General features: G+C 43.4%; 1 protein-coding gene across 2 annotated transcripts; it reads left to right on the plus strand.

Moving 5' to 3' along the window:
- The first annotated feature begins 210 nt into the window (after positions 1–210).
- On the plus strand, positions 211–17703 carry ttf2 (transcription termination factor, RNA polymerase II). 2 transcript variants are annotated; one of them, XM_075480048.1, is made up of 23 exons: positions 211–298; positions 486–591; positions 924–1010; positions 5184–5253; positions 5893–6747; positions 6893–7013; positions 7286–7468; positions 7558–7715; positions 8075–8156; positions 9206–9331; positions 9453–9603; positions 9938–10037; positions 11046–11230; positions 11652–11805; positions 12021–12112; positions 12390–12475; positions 12624–12760; positions 13312–13491; positions 13726–13784; positions 14363–14516; positions 15185–15267; positions 16643–16717; positions 16904–17703. In XM_075480048.1, the coding sequence occupies exons 1-23, from the start codon at positions 271–273 to the stop codon at positions 17046–17048; spliced, it is 3417 nt and encodes a 1138-aa protein (XP_075336163.1). In that variant the 5' UTR covers positions 211–270; the 3' UTR covers positions 17049–17703. The 2 variants fall into 2 exon arrangements, with proteins under 2 accessions (XP_075336163.1, XP_075336164.1); XM_075480049.1 differs by having other exon boundaries at positions 7561–7715.
- The last annotated feature ends 230 nt before the right edge of the window (positions 17704–17933 follow it).

A 17933-nucleotide genomic window follows, 5' to 3' on the forward strand; every position in this document is an offset into this window, starting at 1 on the left:
TGGCCTCTTTACAAATATAATCTGTCGTACAGTTTAGTTTGAATTTTGAACAACATTGAATTTGGTTCAATTGAAGAAATGCTATTTATATATTATTGTAACACAAGTTTCATTGCAAATATAAGTGAATAATGATTATTCAAAGGGAAGGTAACTTTTACGCTGAAATTTAAGAACCGGATGTGGTTTATGACTGCTGCCATTGGTTAATACAAACATACAAAGTTTTTACGGAACGTTCCGGTAACTGAAAGTGAATTGTGTTGAAAAATGGAAGAGGTTTTATGTAATGTCCACGGTAAGTTATGATTAAACAATATAGTTGTAGTGTTCAATGTTTTATGAAGCAGAAATTTGAATATCGCTTTGCGCATTGAAATACTATTTAATTTGGGCATGACAGAGCAGTTAATGATATCGATACATGTAACTTTTGAAAGGTTATACGATTTTCAAATTGGTGTGTTCTCCATCTGTTCATATAGGCACCTTGTGTATGTTAAAAACGGGCGTGAAGGATGGACCAAGTAGAGGAAAGAGCTTCTACGTTTGCGTTGGCAAGCAGAGCTGTGATTTCAGTCAGCAGGCCAGGTAACCACATCACATCTATCGGTAGATTTGTTCATATTGAGGCCCCATTATGTATCTGTAATCAAGGAAATGTCCAACAATCTCACAGTCAAAGCAGATATGCATGAGCCAACTTTACTGTAGCTAAACATCTGAACATTTCCTTTAATTGTCCCTATCCTGTGTGATCATGAAATAACTGTTCTGTATGCTCGGTTTTGCAAAGTCATAACTGTCTCTAAAGGTACACATGCGGTTCTATTCTTACCACCAGTAAGAAATGTAACACAAAAACTCATATTTGCACAGTTTTGAGTTCTGTTTTTTATGTTTATCATTATCACCTACTCCAGCATTTCACCTTCCCACTGCCTCCATCATGAAGATTCAATGGTGGAACTTCAGGCTCTCAGCTACAGTCAGCAACAACAGTGCCATAGGTGGGTGTGCATGTTGATTGTTTAAGGGTATTTGTCATGGGCGTCAGTTTGATTTCAGAAGTGCTGGGGACAATTACCATAAACCTGAGTAAGGTTTGAAAAGTGCTGGGTACAAGCTAGGCCCATTATTTCCGAATTGAGGTTTCATGATAAATAATAGGCATTGCATTAGATGATGCGTATTGATGCGATATTGTCCCCATATTAAAAGTTAAAAGCCATCTGTGCGGTCTTATTTAGGCCATCGGAAACATCCTGGGTTGGGACAAACTTAAGAGTAGGCCCTATTCGTATTTCAAAATCCGCATTTTAGTACAAGACACGATTTCGGTTATTGCACAGCCCTTGACACACCAACAAATCTCAGACAAACCTCGACCAAGCAAGAGCGCATCAGGAGACGTAGCCTGGCTACAAACAGCCCTTGCCCTGACAAAGTTTTCAAACATTGCCAGGCTATGAAACGACGGGCAAGAGTGAACGAGCAGCAACCCCTGTGTGAAATAAGTTTTCATTCATTGTCTATCTCGCCTGATATGCATCAGAGAGGGAGACAGAGACAGCTACAGAGGTGCGAAGTATGGATTTAGCAGGGAGATGTCGAAGGCTAGATCCAAGTACAATGCACGTCTGGAGCAGCGGTTCTCTGCTAACGACTCTGCCACTGTATGGAGGGGGCTGAAAGAGATTACCAACTACAAGCCCAGAGCACTTCATTCCTCAGGCTACGGCTACACAAAAACGAAACAAGGGTTTTTTTGAAAACGGGTACGTAAATTATTGCGGCCATACGGCAACGCTGCTGTAAAGACTCAGGTCCAGACGAGAACGATGAAAAACGATGAAACGATGCAGTACACACGAAACACCTCTAGGTGCGCTGTAAGCCACCCCCACCGGTTACACCAGAACAATAGAAGAAGCAATGCGCATGCGTGTACGCCCCTACTTCTACCAGCGCGATTGTTGTTCCTTCAACAATCGTCTGCAGCAGTGCTGCTATCAATGTTGTGGGGTCCATGATGATCGCTGTCTGTCCTTGTTGTGTTGTCTTCTTCTTCCGGAGTTTGAATGGAAGCCGCTTTTTGTTCTGGTCACTGACGTATGTGTATACGTCACTGCGTTAGCCATGTGTTTGACTGACGCAAAAATGTTTTCGCTGTAACAATGGAAACGAAACGACCTCGTTTTCGAATCTTCCCACTCTGGAACCCGTTCTCAAAAACTATCGTTTTGGGGTAGTGGGAACGCCGGCTCCGTGTGGCCGCGACAGCCAAACGATAAGAAAAAGTATCGTTTACAGTGAAAAACGTTTTCGTGTAGCCGCAGCCTCAGACGATCTGAAACTGGCCAACGACCTGAACGACTTCTACTCACGCTTTGAAGTTATGGACTCACCCCTCCCCACCCCCCACACCACTCCGATCTCAACCACTTTGGATTGCACCCCTGCCCCCTCTGCACTCTCACCCCTCCCCACCCCTTACACCACCCTGAACTCATCCACCTTGGATTGCCCCCCTCCCCCCTCTGCCCTCGCTTTGACCCATTCTTACTAGCTGGTCGCAAATGGCGCAAACGGTCACGTGACCCAAAATTCCGCCACGCCCCCCGTCGCAAGCTAAAAAAATCCTCGCGCGTCGCAAGGGCGCGCACACAACTTTTTTTTCTGACTTCGCGCGAGCTCAACCGGAAACAGCTGACCAAGAGAAAGGAAACATGAACACTGCAGAGACCGCGGTGACCGAGAGGGTGCGCCTCTACAAACATCTGTATGACACGTCTATGAAGCTACACTGGGACAACGTTGTCCCAAAGGACAACGTTTGACAAAGTTCGTCTTGTTGCAAAGGACGAACATTCCACCTTCTCTTCTGTTTTTGCCGCAGCCGCTTAGCTCTGAGATACATATACAGTTCTACACCCAGAGTAAATTCATTCCGCATCAGATGTGCCAGCCTCTGCTGACGTGACACCACAGGTGGCATTGTGTATGCTTTCTTCGTATGCTTTTCTTCGTCCGGTTCTTCAGCTTGTTTCCTCAACAGTGACGCCCGCTGGTCTGGAGAGAACTGCAAATGTGACGCATACTCGGCGCAAACTGCGCTTATGAGCTGAAGGAACTGTGAAGGGGCTGGCGCTTTCGATGACGTCATTAATGGTTCTCGAGCCAGAACAGTTGCGCGGTTGCGCCGAGTAAGAATCAGGCTTCAGTCCGAGAAGAGGACGTGAACAGGCTGTTCAGGAGGCTGAATCCACACAAGGCTTCGGGCCCTGACTCTGTGTCTCCCTCCACCTTGAGACACTGTGCTGAGGAGCTGACCCCGGTCTTCACAGGGATCTTCAACTCTTCCCTGGAGTCATGCCACGTCCCAACCTGCTTCAAGTCCTCCATCATCGTCCCTGTCCCCAAGAAACCACGTGTCACAGGACTCAATGACTACAGGCCTGTGGCTCTTACGTCTGTAGTCATGAAGACTTTTGAACGTCTGGTTTTATCCCACCTCAAATCCATCATAAACCCTCTCCTGGACCCTCTGCAGTTTGCCTACAGAGCCAACAGGTCTGTAGACGACACCATAAACCTGGCCCTGCACTTCATCCTGCAGCATCTGGACTCCCCAGGAACCTACGCCAGGATCCTGTTTGTGGATTTCAGCTCTGCATTCAATATGATTCTTCCCACTCTGCTCCAGGACAAGCTCTCTGTGCTCTCCGTGCCCGACTCCACCTGCAGGTGGATCACAGACTTCCTAACGGACCGGAGTCAGCGCGTGCGGCTGGGGAAGAGTGTCTCTGCAACTCGGACCTTAAGCACAGGATCTCCACAGGGCTGTGTACTTTCACCTCTACTCTTCTCCCTGTACACTAACTGTTGCACCTCCAGCCATGACTCCGTTAAACTTATTAAGTTTGCGGACGACACCACCCTCATCGGACTCATCTCGGGCGGCGATGAGACTGCCTACAGGAGGGAGGTGGACCGGCTGGTGACCTGGTGCAGCAGCAACAACCTGGAGCTCAAGTGGGAGCCGACCATCAGCTCCTTCACCAGGAAGGCCCAGCAGAGGATGTACTTCCTGCGACAGCTGAGGAAGGCCAAGCTGCCGGCCCAGCTGATGGTGCAGTTCTACACGGCCATCATCGAGTCCATCCTCTGCTCCTCCATCACGGTGTGGTATCCCGGGGCCTCTGCCAGGGACAGACACAGACTGCAGCGAGTTGTGCGCTCCGCAGAGAAGGTGATCGGCTGCAGCCTCCCATCGATCCATGACCTGCACGTCTCCAGGACTATGGGGCGAGCAGGTCGGATCACAGCTGACCCTTCTCACCCTGCACATGGACTATTTGAACCACTCCCCTTGGGCACGAGGCTTCGGTCCATTGGGACTAGAACCTCCCGTCACAAAAACAGTTTTTTCCCCCTTGCAGTCAGACTTATAAACACTTCACAATCACTTCATAACCTGCCCCAGTAACTTTACTTCACTTTACCATCATTAAAATTGCACTAACGAAGCTGCACTGTTGGTGCTCTGTATATTGGTTACTGTATATTGGTTATTGTGTATTGTTGTACAGGGTGGTGTACACCTTGTACATTTTATATTCATATATTTTTATTCTTTATTTTTTATCATATCCCTGTTACATGTTTGCACCTTACGCCGCAGCAAATTCCTAGTTAGTGAACACTGTTCACTAACAATGGCAATAAAAACTAATTCTGATTCTGATTCTGATAAACACTGACGAATATTCACCTGCAACACCGGCGACGTCTTTCATTGCTCGTTACACAGTAACAGACTGCAGACCGCAAGCGCAGTGTGTGGGAGCGGAGCGGATTCAACATAGTTGCTATTCAGCAATGGGGGCTGATCGCAAGCGCATTCATACAAGGAGAGTGAAAGCAGAGTGGATCAAATAGTCTTTGGTTAGGAGAATGCCATGATATAAAATTATAGTTTTTAGGAAAGCAGAGTAGTCTGTTACATGGTGGGGACAAATCTGCTCGTCAGACAAAGTGCCGGGGACGCGTCCCCACCGTCCCCAGCGGAAATGACGCGCCTGGTATTTGTTCTAGGGTTTTGTAACTGAGACATCTCCCAATGCACATAATCAAGTTCAAAACATCAATAATGCATCCTGTTTTTTTTGTTCTCCCCTCAGGCTGTACTACAGATGTATTGTGGGTAAAAAAGCTGGCCAGAGATGGTGTGGAAACGTGCCTTGGACTGCAGTAAGACTTCAACAACGCTCTTATTTATATGCCTTTTATACTTTTGTCATCAGCTCATACGAGAGTCTTTAGCTCTGAGCAACGTTTTATCATCCCCAAACCTGTTAAATTCATCCAGATGTTTCAGAAAAAGATTAAATACTTCAGTAAATTACTATAAAAGTCAATGGCCAATTACTTTTTATTTAAGCTTTCTGTGACTGATGTGAAACTCCCCCAAAATACTTAAATTAATAGATATTCCATATTCATGGAATGGTGCCCATTATCGGTGCTTCTTCTATACGTATGTCTCTTAAATACAAAATATCTGCATATGATTAGAGGGGCAACAGTTTTGTTACATTTCTTGCTCACAGGTAAAATAATCTCAACCCACTCTGCCAATTGATTTAAAAACAATTCTATGATTCCACACACTCAGTTAGTGAGGATTCAGTGCTTTACTGCTTTTCTTTGTCTTTAAATAGATTTTTATAAAAGATCAGCAAATAAATAAATATTTAAACGAGAATATTTAGTGGTTGTACACTGCAGGTCTACACATGATGTAGCATCCATGCAACTGATTTCTATAACACACTTTCCTTGACCTACTGTTATGTATTTTTAAAAGCTTGTTCCCTGTGATTATTGCAGCCAGAGAAAGAAAAGAGAAGCCCTCTGTCTGACACTCTGCTACAGCCATCCTGCGTCCCACCTGTCAGAAACCCCTTTAAAGCTCCCAGCAAGACGAACAAGGACTCCGAGTGGAGAAGGATGCAAGTCGGTGGACGTGAGGAGAGAGATAACAAGAAGAAAAGCAGTGAAACAAGCAGCAAGGCTGAAGGAAAAGAAAAATGTCAGAAGGAAAATGTGGGCGCTGAAGGTGCAGGAAAAGAGAAGGAGGGAAAGCTGAATGCATCTGAAACTTATCGAGCTAAAGAGCTTCCACCAGGGATGAAGGTAAAGAAGAGAGTTTCAAGTGAGGAGAGCAGCAACTCTAAAGCCGACAGTGTGGAAGAGATTAGAAATAAGATGAAAGACGTGACTGCGGAGAAGCACGTCGAGCAGGAAGAAGCCAAAAAGAATATTCCTCCACCGAGAGTTGAGGATGTTCACTTTGAGAAAATAGATAAAACCTACCAGAAGAGTGCGCCACACCAACCCGCCAATGATGAAACCCGCCTGGTGAATCTAACTGAACCCACAGTACAAAGGAGCTCTGCTAAATCTGCTCCCAGCAGGTGCAGTCAGGCCTCCACAGACTCGGGTTGTGGTGTTTCATCTGATGTGGAGGCCGATAAAACTGAAACGCACCATGATGATGATGATGATGATGATGATGATGATGATGTCGTGTTGGTGTCAGTGAAACCTGCGACTCGCAAAAGTCCTCCAGTATCTGCTGTCCAAAAGCCTTTAACCAGCTTCCCTGGGTTCCAGTCAGCAGCGAAGGTGGGAGATCCTAAAGAGATGCACAGCCTGCTCAGCGCTCAGCTCAAACAGAAGAAGGTGAGTGGTTGGAAAGAAACGAGCTCAGACATCTGAAAACACGGGGTAACTGCAGAGTTTTGCAACCACGATGACCTGACTTCCAAAATGTTGAAACAGAGGTTCACCTTGTAATGTTTTTCTGTCTGTATCTGTCTGAATAAAGGCCACTCTGTCGTCGGTGAATGTGGCGGCTCTGCCAGATAATGGAGAGCGGTTGAAGACGCAGGTCAAAGAGCTCGAGGAGGCGCTGGAGTCGCTGAGCCTCGCTGCTGCCTCTCAGCCTGGTGAGAGTTACGTAGGGATGATATAAACGTTTTTCCAAGTTTTAGTTTCCTCGGTTGTTCCATCAAGACTTTGGCTTTGGCCCTCAATTAATCAGGTCATTAATTAGAAGCGGATTGCAGATTATGAGATGTGATAAACTCACATTCTTGTCCTCACATGCACTGAAACGGAACAATACAAGGAAGTAAATTAATCTTTTAGCAGAAATTGTTAGATTGGCATTCATATCTCTGTCTGCTCACTCCTACTGCAACGTGCAAATCACTTTCAGAGTCTGCGGATGGATGTAACAGCAACTATTCTGGCACTAGCAGCACCCACGTCAACCCGTTCGGTCGTCAGGGTGGAACCATCCTGCTCCCCTTGCCCCCCGCCGCAGGCCCCCTTCAGCACCAGGCATCTGGCAGCTCTCTGGGGCTCCAGCTGAGCCAGAGATACACACCGATGTATGGAGGTATGTCAGAAATAGATTCTATTTCATTTAAATTGTAATTTTATTTCAGGTTCATACCCACCACAGCGCTTTGTTCTACATGTTTATAGCAGACCCACAGATGCACGAATTTTATGGCGGCAGGATGACTAATGATCGTCTTCTGGCGGTGAAGAATGCCACCTGTGAAGCCATCGACCACCTTCACAAATCCCTGGAGTCCTGTCCTGACCCTGAGGCCGAGTCCCCAGATCCCAAAGGCATCAAGGTTTCACACTCCCTCAGTCATTCCCTCAGAAAATCTTTTCCGACTAATTCGATTCTGTCCGAACCTCATTGAAGCTCATATATTGTGGTTGACTCTCCTGTCCGCATGCTTCCATGCACCTTAACTTTGGACTGTTTTTATTGTTTTTATGTTCCAACCATTTTCCTGTTTAAACATGACAGCTCACCAGGTGCAAAGCTCTTACAATAGAGAAATAGTTGGTGCCGAACTCTGATGTTAACAATTTTGTGTGAGTTTGTGAGGCTTAAATGGGAGAAAGTTTAAAATTCAGATGCACTGAAAAAAACCGATCATTGTGTTGCTCCGGTAACGCTGCCTTTGTGTGATTGGTTGGGCAGGTCTCACTCCTTCCCCACCAGAGGAGGGCTTTGGCCTGGCTGCTCTGGAGAGAAACGCAGAATCCCTGCGGAGGAATTCTGGGTAATTTTATTTATTATCATTTTTCTGTCTTTTGTACATGATTTATTGAAATTGTGAGGGACCACGTCAAACCAAGAGAAGAGACAGGAAAATCATTAGAAAATAGTTTTTTTTTTTTATTTAACCCAAAAATCAACAACAAAATACTGAGCTCATAAAAGAGGTCAAAGAAACAAAACTGAACTCAGGCAAAATGTGAACAAAGTAGCTGTACAACCAAAACATAACTCACCTAACAAAGAAATGACACACAAGGGTAAATGCTGGCTGATCAGACCAGTAACACGCACATTAGGGGTAACTAAACAAAATACAATCACTAACTACAACAAATACCACATTACAGCCCCATTAGTAAATAAACTAACCACCCAAAAATAAGAGCAAAAGTCTTACAATTTAAATACAAAAATCACTAAAATAGGAAACTTATTTAACTAAAGAACTCAAAATCTCCTCCCCCCTCCAGCAGGAACTGGTGGTTCAGTCCAATCAGTGTTTGCATGCTCAACTCTTGTCAGGCAACTCCCACAGAACAATGGGTAAATACCAGTAAAAGAAACAGAATTAAACAAACAGAAACCACCGGTTGAGAAAGAATACATAAGTAACTAAATGTGCGCACTTACAAATAGAACAAATGTATTTAACCCAAACAATAAACATTTTATTGAAACTAAAGTAATGTAAATGATGTGTAAAAGAATACTGCATACGAGAGTTGCTGACTTTAGAGTGTGGCCATGGGTTTGGCCATCACAGAAATGTTAAGCAACAGTTGGTCAAATAGAAATAGTATGATAGATCAAACTGATGTTATTTATTTCTTTTCTAATCCTTTAGCTGATTTCTAACACTTTTTAGAGGTTGTAAGAAGTCTGGATTTGGTTTCCCACACATTTTACAAAATGCTCTCCTTAAAGAAATGAATGAATAAGGAAAATAGTGTAATTTGCTCTGAGCCTGAGGACACTGTACTCTGTGGGGTGTTGGTGAAGCATCACATTGTGTCTTCTTGTGTTTTACATTTGCTTTGCGTTTGGATTTAGCGGACGACATGGGTCTGGGGAAGACTCTGACCATAATCTCTCTCATACTGGCCCAGAAGAAGAAGGCAAAAGACAAAGAGGAAAAGAAAGAAGAGAAGAAGCCTGAAAGCTGGATATCGAAAACCGGTGATTAGAGCCTTTTTATCACTCTGAAATAAGCGATACCGCTGGGTAAACTTATTTCTACGTCACTCGTATTTAAGACACCCGATGTCTTTGGGTTTTTATTGGCTTTTTTTCCATCCAGACTCCAGCCTTGTTGTTTCTAAAGGCACTCTGGTCATCTGTCCCGCCTCTCTGATTCACCACTGGAAGAAGGAGATCGACAGACATGTTAAGACAGGCAAGCTGACCGTGTACCTGTACCACGGCGCCACCCGCGAGAAAAGCGCCAGAGTGTGAGAACCCCACACACACACACACACACCAATGCTGATTTATCTTTTTCTAAAATATGCGGTCACTTCCTGTTCCTTTTTATATCCAAACAAAGTTCTCATTTTTGACTACGTGACTGTCTGAGAGATAAATGTATCCGTCATGATGTCATTTTATTGGTTTGTATCATACAGAGCAACAGAAGGCCGTGACGATCACCGGTTCTTACGTCTTTCACCTCGCATTTATTGTGCCCAATTTCCATTTGCAGCTTAATGACCTGCCATCCATCCAGTTTGGAGGACATTCAAATTCCTCACTAACTTAAAACAATGTTCTGAATTTGTCCCTCAGGCTGGCAGATTATGACGTGGTGGTGACCACTTACAGTCTGGTCTCTAAGGAGATTCCAGTCCAGAAGGAGGAGGCAGATAACCCCAGCAAAGATCCCAAGGTAAATATCATGCTTAAGACGGAAAGCCAAACACTTTCAGTGCCACAATTTGCAAATGAGGACTGCACAGAGGTGTGGTGGTTAGCGGCGCCGCCTCACAGGTTAAAATCCTGGCTGGGATCCTTCTGTGTGGAGTTTGCATGTTCTCCCAGGTACTCCGGCTTCCTCCCACCGTCCTAAAACATGCATCTCAGGTTAATTGGTGACTCTAAATCAGTGATACTCACTATTTTTCTCACAAGAGCCACAGTGGCAGAGCAAAATCAAGGGAAGAGCCACTTTTACCACAACATCCTAAGTCCCCTTTTGCAAATATGCATTTCTACATATAAAACATCCCACAAAAAAAGAAACAACACAGCCAATACATTTTCAATTAAGACCATATTTACCTTAATACTGGGATGAGCGGAAGCTGGCATGCATGTCCTTGACTTTCTTCATGTTGTATTTGTAGTTTGTTGTTGTAATCGTAGTGAGACATTCAGGATGAGCATGGTTTCTGTGCTGGTTTTTGCCCTTTTTTAATTAAAAACCGATCCATTGTGCCTGCATCTCGCGCTGGCTAAAGGAGCTAGCGTGCACTGCGGTCAAGTGTGACGGTGGTTTAAGGGGGCTGCGTTGCCAGGTTTAACAGTTCCCCCTTTAGGAAACACCATTAAGCCTTAATTAATACTTAATAAAATTTCTTAATACTACAAAACGCAAACTTATTAAAAATACTTAATACTGTGCAGTATTCACTGTATGTTATTTGAAAAAAATGTATTGTTATTGTTACCATATTGTTATAAGATACTATGCGAGTGCGAGCCACCAATTAAAGCTTGAGGAGCCGCGCAATGAGTATCTCTGGTCTAAATCGTAAGTGTGCATGGTTGTTGGTCTCTGTGTGGCCCTGTGATGGACTGACGACCTGTCCAGGTTGCACCCCGCCTCTCGCCCGATGACGGCTGGGCCCTAAATTGGATTAACACACACGCTTCCTCTTGTGTCATCTTTCATCAGCCACCCCGCTCGGCTCCTCTGCTGCGAGTGGCTTGGGCCCGCGTGGTTCTGGATGAAGCCCACAACATCAAAAATCCAAAAGTGCAGACCTCCATGGCTGTCTGTGAGCTGCGAGCCGGCGCCCGCTGGGCCGTCACCGGTACGCCCATCCAGAACAACCTGCTGGACATGTACTCGCTGCTCAAGTAAGTCACAGGTTGTTGTTTTTTTTTTTATTATTTCAGCTGTCCAAAATGTCCTAATTATGCCCGATTGGAAAGATATGTTTAAGATTGTAACTGCACAATGTATAAAATGAGCAAGACAAAAGCTCGAATCATCCACATTACAAATGTGTTTTGACCCAAACTTTGTCTAGAATCCAGGAAAAAAATCAGTTTTTCCTCACAGCTCATGAGGGATGAAGCAAATGTTCCTTAAACATTGTTGCCAAAGTAGCCACGACAAATCTGTTTAACAAATCAACTCAAATTGGTTTCAAATATGCTTTAATATCTTTTGAAAGATTAAACATAAGGCTGCAAAATCCCCACAGCGCAACACTTTAATAGAGTTAAGTGAGGTCAGTGTGGTTGAGAGTTTGTTCGTTCACTTTCTGCCCTTCAGGTTTCTTCACTGCGCTCCATTTGATGAGTACAAACTCTGGAAAGCTCAGGTGGACAACGGCTCCACGAGAGGCCGAGAGAGACTCAACCTCCTGACGAGGAGCCTGCTGCTGCGACGGACCAAAGACCAGAAGGACTCCTCAGGAAAAGCGCTGGTAGAGGCTCACACTCACTCACTGATGCATTTTACAGGAATCCTGCGTCACACCAGTGAGTTTCCTTTTGGAAACTTCATCTCTGATTTAGTCTTTACATGGAGACCGAGTGACAAAGGAAAATTGAGTTGGTTCAAATGTTGAATTTGTGTGTGTGTGTTCAGTCTAAAATCCCACTTGAGACCTTGGCTGAAGGGAAATGTTGGATGTTTCAGGTCTCCCTTCCCAGTCGGACCTGCGAGGTGCATCAGCTGAAACTCTCTGAGGACGAGCAGGCTGTGTACGATGTGCTGTTCGCCCAGTCCAGGTGAACTAACATAGTCTCTTTGTTTTTACTTTGTGACCTTTTTGTTTTTTACAGTGGAAGCAGGTTGATCCAGTCCTCTTTAATTTCTTAGATTTTAGAGCCTTTCCAGCTTCATGTTTCTTATTCACTCGCTGAGGGTAAAATAAAAGGAAGCCATTCGACTTCTGTGTTGAAGAGAAGATGTTTGATCTTGTTTGATTCCAAAACAACGAATGTTCTCCCTTTCAAACTTCACACAAAGATGAAATGACATCGGGTTGGTGGTCTTTTTCTCTAGATCCACTCTGCAGAACTACCTGAAGAAACATGAAGAAACGGATGTGAGCAAAGCAAACGCCTCCAGTAGCAATCCTTTTGATAAAGGTGAGGTTGCATCGGGTTATTTTATCATCCTTTCAAAGAGCACATGAATTCTTCTGTTAGAAGTAAATGAAATCTGATGTTTTTACAAGCTTTGGGCTTGTAAGCCGTGTTGGTTTATAAGTGACATATATCCCTGCTTTTACTGCAGTGGCTCAAGAGTTCGGTGTGTCCCAGCCTGGTGCTGCTGGCTCTCAGCAGCCTCAGAAGGCCTCCAGCACCATCCACATCCTGTCCTTGTTGCTGCGCCTCAGACAGTGCTGCTGTCACCTCTCACTCCTTAAAAAGGTCCGTGCGCATTTGTTTTCTCTTCGAGAGTTAAAGGACAAGACCGTTTTTTTGACATTGGGCCCTTGATTTCACATTATAACATGATGTTCTACTCACCCCTGCTTGTTGTTGGTAATTTGGAGCTGTTCCGAAGATATTCGAGAGGCGTCTGGCTGCTCTCTTGAGATATTCGGCCATGAAACGGTTTCCTATGGGCAAGTTTATACAGGCACAAACTATGCTGTTTATAATTTATTAATTACTGTACACTAGCACTGATAACGTGGAGGTGCGTCGCTTACTAGTGTACAGTAATTAATAAATTATAAACAGCATAGTTAGTGCCTGTATAAACTTGCCCATAGGAAACCGTTTCATGGCCGAATATCTCAAGAGAGCAGCCAGACGCCTCTCGAATATCTTCGGAACAGCTCCAAATGACCAACAACAAGCAGGGGTGAGTAGAACATCATGTTATAATGTGAAATCAAGGGCCCAATGTCAAAAAAACGGTCTTGTCCTTTAAGAGTCCGCCTAGCGCAGGCAGTCACGTCCTCCTTTCTCCTCAGACGCTGGACCCCACGGAGCTGCAGGGCGACGGCATCGTTCTGTCTCTGGAGGAGCAGCTCAATGCCCTCTCGCTGTCCTGCAGCCCCTCTTCGTCAGGCCCCGACCCCAAAGACACAGTGGCCCTCAATGGCACCCGCTTCCCCTCGCAGCTGTTTGAGGACACCAGTAAAAGCACCAAAGTGAGTAACAGCACCCAAACATGACAGTTACCTGAGATATTTTCATAGCTCTTAGGATTGAATCAACTTTTATCAACAGGTTTGATGATTTCTAACGGTTTCGGGGTTTTTTTCCCCCATTTAAAAAGAGCTGATATAGACAATAAGTTTGCTTTTATCGCTACAAAAGCTGTTTTTCCTGATTTGTTATTTAATGAAAGTAACAATTCAGTTGCTTCTTCCCCACATATCCAGATTTCTGCTCTCACCTCTGAGCTGATGGCCATCAGAGAGAAGAATGACAATCAGAGAAGGTAAAACAATAACATTTCACACTCGGACTCCATTTTTTTCATCCAGTTTACATAAACAGAGTTACATCTTCAATTTAACCACCAAATGATAGAATAGAAAAATACTTTATTCATCCCCCAATGGGGGAAATTCAAATTAGTTAAGTAGCTCAAAAAATTATAAATATTTACAATGATTGTATATTAACAACAGCAATAATAATACCAATTTTAATACAAATACTACTACTAACCAATAATAATAATAATAATAAATGACTAAATAAATAAATAAAAAATGAGAAGAACTCAGCAGTCACTGTTAAAAAGCCTTATGGCTGTTTAGGTTAGCTTGATCCACTTGCAGTCTCAGTTATCATGAAAATATTGATTAAAAAGGTACATTTTCTGAGAACTTTGAAGGACTCTAGCTACCTCAGAAGAGAATGTGATGATCTGTTTCTGCCTACATATTTAGATGTCTGTGCATCTTCATGATATTTTAACGGGAGTGCGCATTAGTTGACCAGTTGACCTGTTTAACGTGACCTTGCGATGTGTAACTCACTCGATGGCGTCTCCCGTCCGGTGTTGCGCAGTGTGATCGTATCGCAGTGGACCAGCATGCTCCACATCGTAGCTGTGCATCTGCGGCGGATGGGCTTCAGATATGCAGTTATCGACGGGACCGTCAACCCCAAACGTCGCATCGACCTGGTGGAAGAGTTCAACACCAGCCCGGAAGGACCACAGGTACGTCGCACCTAAATGCGTTGACCCTTAAAACAACAGAATTTAAGAGCACGCAGCATCAGGGCTTTACTTTTTCAACCTTGAGGCGCATCTATGTTTTGTACTTTAATGCTTTAATACTTCCTCCTTATATAGATATTGATCTTTTTCTGTTTTAGCTTTGAAGCTTGAAAATTAGTTTGAATGAGCATTCCTAAGAGCTCCAATAAGGGCCGCTGGACTTCTTCTTGGATCTTGAATACGTTTCACCTCCCATCTGAAAAGTGTCTTTCTTTCTAAACTCGTTGGTGGGGAGTATAGCAGCAGAGGGGCGTGTGTGTGTCGTTTAAGTCCTTCTTCAAGCTCTCCATGACCCAGATGACTGCGAATCCATACCAACAAGGAGCTAAAGCATCTACAACCATAATCTTCTGGCAAATATTTTGGCAACAATAAAGCATAAGATGTAAAAAAAAAAAAGGAAAATTTGCTGTGTAGGAACCCTGATGCAGAGACGGGAATGCACAACAAATGTCAACCATATCAAAGTTGAAACATTTTTTAGAATCAGCTTTCAGGTGTTTTTAAGGAAGAATATAATGTCGCGTTCATTGTAACTTATGTTCATTAAATATAACGCAACTCATTGTAACACGTTGAGTGTCAACTTTACTTTGTTTTCACCAAAGGTGATGCTGGTTTCTCTTTGTGCTGGAGGAGTTGGACTCAATCTCATTGGTGGGAATCACCTCTTCCTCATTGACATGCACTGGTAAGGTTGATCTTGGCTTGTAGAAAAAACAGATTTTAGTCCTCTTTCCATGCTATTGTTCCCAAAGTACCTGCAGTGGCGATTGTTTGTCAAACCAAACATCCTATAAGAAACAAGCCACTACTGAACTGGGGTTGGGTTTCGTACGCCGGACAAAATAGAAGTCCAATGTCCAATACCTGAAGATTGCGTTTTGATGGTTTATTTTTTTCCAGCTGGCAACCAAATAATACAGATACAACTTTTCTTTGTCCTCTGCTGCTTCTCCTGCTCTGGTAAAAAACAAACATAGGCCCCACCACAATCCCTACTTGGTCCTATACCAGTCCCTATACTTATAGGGACTGGTCCCACAGTTCTTCCTGTCTAACTTAAAACAAAGAAACAAAAAACAAACAATTATTAACCTACAAATAAACTCTGTAAATAACCCCCCATAATATAAAGTAACCCAAGAATAAATCTGAACAAAATTCAAAGTAATGAAGATAAGGAATAAATAGCTCCAACAGTACCCTTTTACTTTGTTTTAGGCTGAATTTCTTCTGATACGAATAAAGCTTTTAGCCAAATGTCTGAATAGTTTGACCTTCTTCTGTCTGCATGTTAGCTGCCCACAGAAAATTTTACTAGATTCAAAATGCTTTTTCAGTAGAAATAAGCAAACTCTGCGTTAGTTAATGTGTTGAAATACAAGTAAAAAAGAAAAATTCAGTGTTCAAAATCATCTAACCCTAAGGGTAGGCGTCCACTATTCCGGCACGTCAACGTAACTCGCCGGATTGGATGCCTAGTTGTCGCCGTGTTGCTACTACAGTGGGTGTGTACAGAGGGGCGTGTAGAATGGCTCCGGGGGAAAGTAAATAACTTGTGATTTTAACCAACCGAAGTTTCTCCCTCTAAAAATGTGAGTTTTGGAGGGAAATTAATGTGTATAAATCATTAGCAATGGAACATTATTTCATATTGTACCATGGATCCGGATCTGCGAGCGAGGAGAGCTGCTATTGAGCTGCTGCTGCTGCGACCCAGGAGATCACATGATCTACTGTCATTGGATAACGCACTCCGTCTGCCGTGGCAAATTTGCATAAAGTTCGGCCGAGCCCAACTTTTTGACGTGCCGCAGGTCCGCCGCTCGCCGTGCCGGAATCCCAGCATGCTTTGTGAGCACGGCGACAACGATCGGCCGGATTTCATTGAAAATGAACTGAATGCGTTGGATACGGCTTGACGTGCCGGAATAGTGGACGCCTACCGTAACCCATCAATACTATTTGATGCTGCTTTACAATAAGTCGTCACAAATGTTTGACATGGACAACAAAGCAGAGCGTCTTTTTTCAACCTCTGGTTCCACGAACACTTTTTGCAGGAACCCAGCGTTGGAGGATCAGGCCTGTGACCGAATCTATAGGGTTGGACAACGTAGAGATGTCACCATCCACAGGTAATAAACTTCTCACTGTCCCAACATACAGGATTGTTGGATAAAGAAGACGATATGTACTTCAATGTTCTCTGAAACATGACATCAGATTTCTTTGTAATGTGAGCAGGAATGACTCTGAATGCATCATCATTTTTAGTTTGTACTGATGAAGCAAGCCCCTTTCACTGACTGTGTTTGTATCAGGTTTTCGTGCAAAGGCACAGTAGAGGAGAAGATTGCCACGCTGCAGTTAAAGAAGAAGGAGTTGGCCAAGAATGTGCTTTCAGGAACAGGAAGCACCGTCTCCAAACTCTCCCTGGCTGATCTCAAAGTCATTTTTGGTGTCTGAGAGGAGATTACCAAGGCTGTTGCCATCCTTACAAACCAGAAAGGACTTTTATTTTTGTTTGTACGTGTGCATGACCTTAAGAATAGAGCTTGATATAATAAATTACCTAAATGAACGACACTAGTGAGTTTCCCCTGGTTTTGATTTTCAAAGCTTCTAACCATGTTCGTTTTACTTCACAATCCTCCACATTTTAATTTAATTTGTTTTTCCAGAGACTGTTTCAAGTGCAGAGACTGTTCCTTAACCTGAAAAATGTTCATGCTTGAATGCAAACGCTACGGCTTTCTCCTACTGAAAGCTTATATGCCTTTATTTCAGGTTATTTTTATTTTTTATCTTGTATGATGCTTTACAGCACATAATCCAATGGTTAAAATGTTACACTAAATGTCAGTATTTGTAGATGATATTTAGATATGTCAAGCTACATTTGAGGTGTTTTCCTCTCTGATTTTGGTCTTCAATTATTGGCTAATTTATTTACTTTACGTATGCTCGAAAACGCAAGCTTTTTTTTTTAAGTGTAATGTTTTGTTTTGTTTTGTTGATTGGTGACAATTTGCGTGGGATACGTGCTGTTTGAAGTCCTTTGTGCAGGAAAATTAAAATAATTTCAATGTACATGTTGTATTTTCTTTCTTTTTCAAAGCTTAATTGATTTAATAAATTGATCAAAATTACAAATTGTCCGGTCGGCTGTCCTTGGGTTAGGGTTTGACATAATGAGACAATAGACAGGATGGTGTCCCTTTGTGAACAGTTGGTTATTTTTATTTAGTTTTTCACATTTATTTAGTTTTGCAATGGATTTTTCATTAAATGCTTGAAAAAGGGGTTAAAAAGCATATCCACATCAGATAGGCAAGGCAATTTTATTTATAG

Source organism: Odontesthes bonariensis, chromosome 12 (assembly GCF_027942865.1).
Source record: "Odontesthes bonariensis isolate fOdoBon6 chromosome 12, fOdoBon6.hap1, whole genome shotgun sequence".
Lineage (NCBI taxonomy): Eukaryota > Metazoa > Chordata > Actinopteri > Atheriniformes > Atherinopsidae > Odontesthes > Odontesthes bonariensis.

Excerpts from the sequence above, each read along its gene's own strand:
- ttf2 (XM_075480048.1), top strand. The coding sequence starts at position 271 with ATGGAAGAGGTTTTATGTAATGTCCACG. Across the intron at positions 7,014-7,285 it reads CGCTGCTGCCTCTCAGCCTG|AGTCTGCGGATGGATGTAAC; the intron begins GTGAGAGTTACG and ends AATCACTTTCAG. Across the intron at positions 9,604-9,937 it reads CGCGAGAAAAGCGCCAGAGT|GCTGGCAGATTATGACGTGG; the intron begins GTGAGAACCCCA and ends TTTGTCCCTCAG.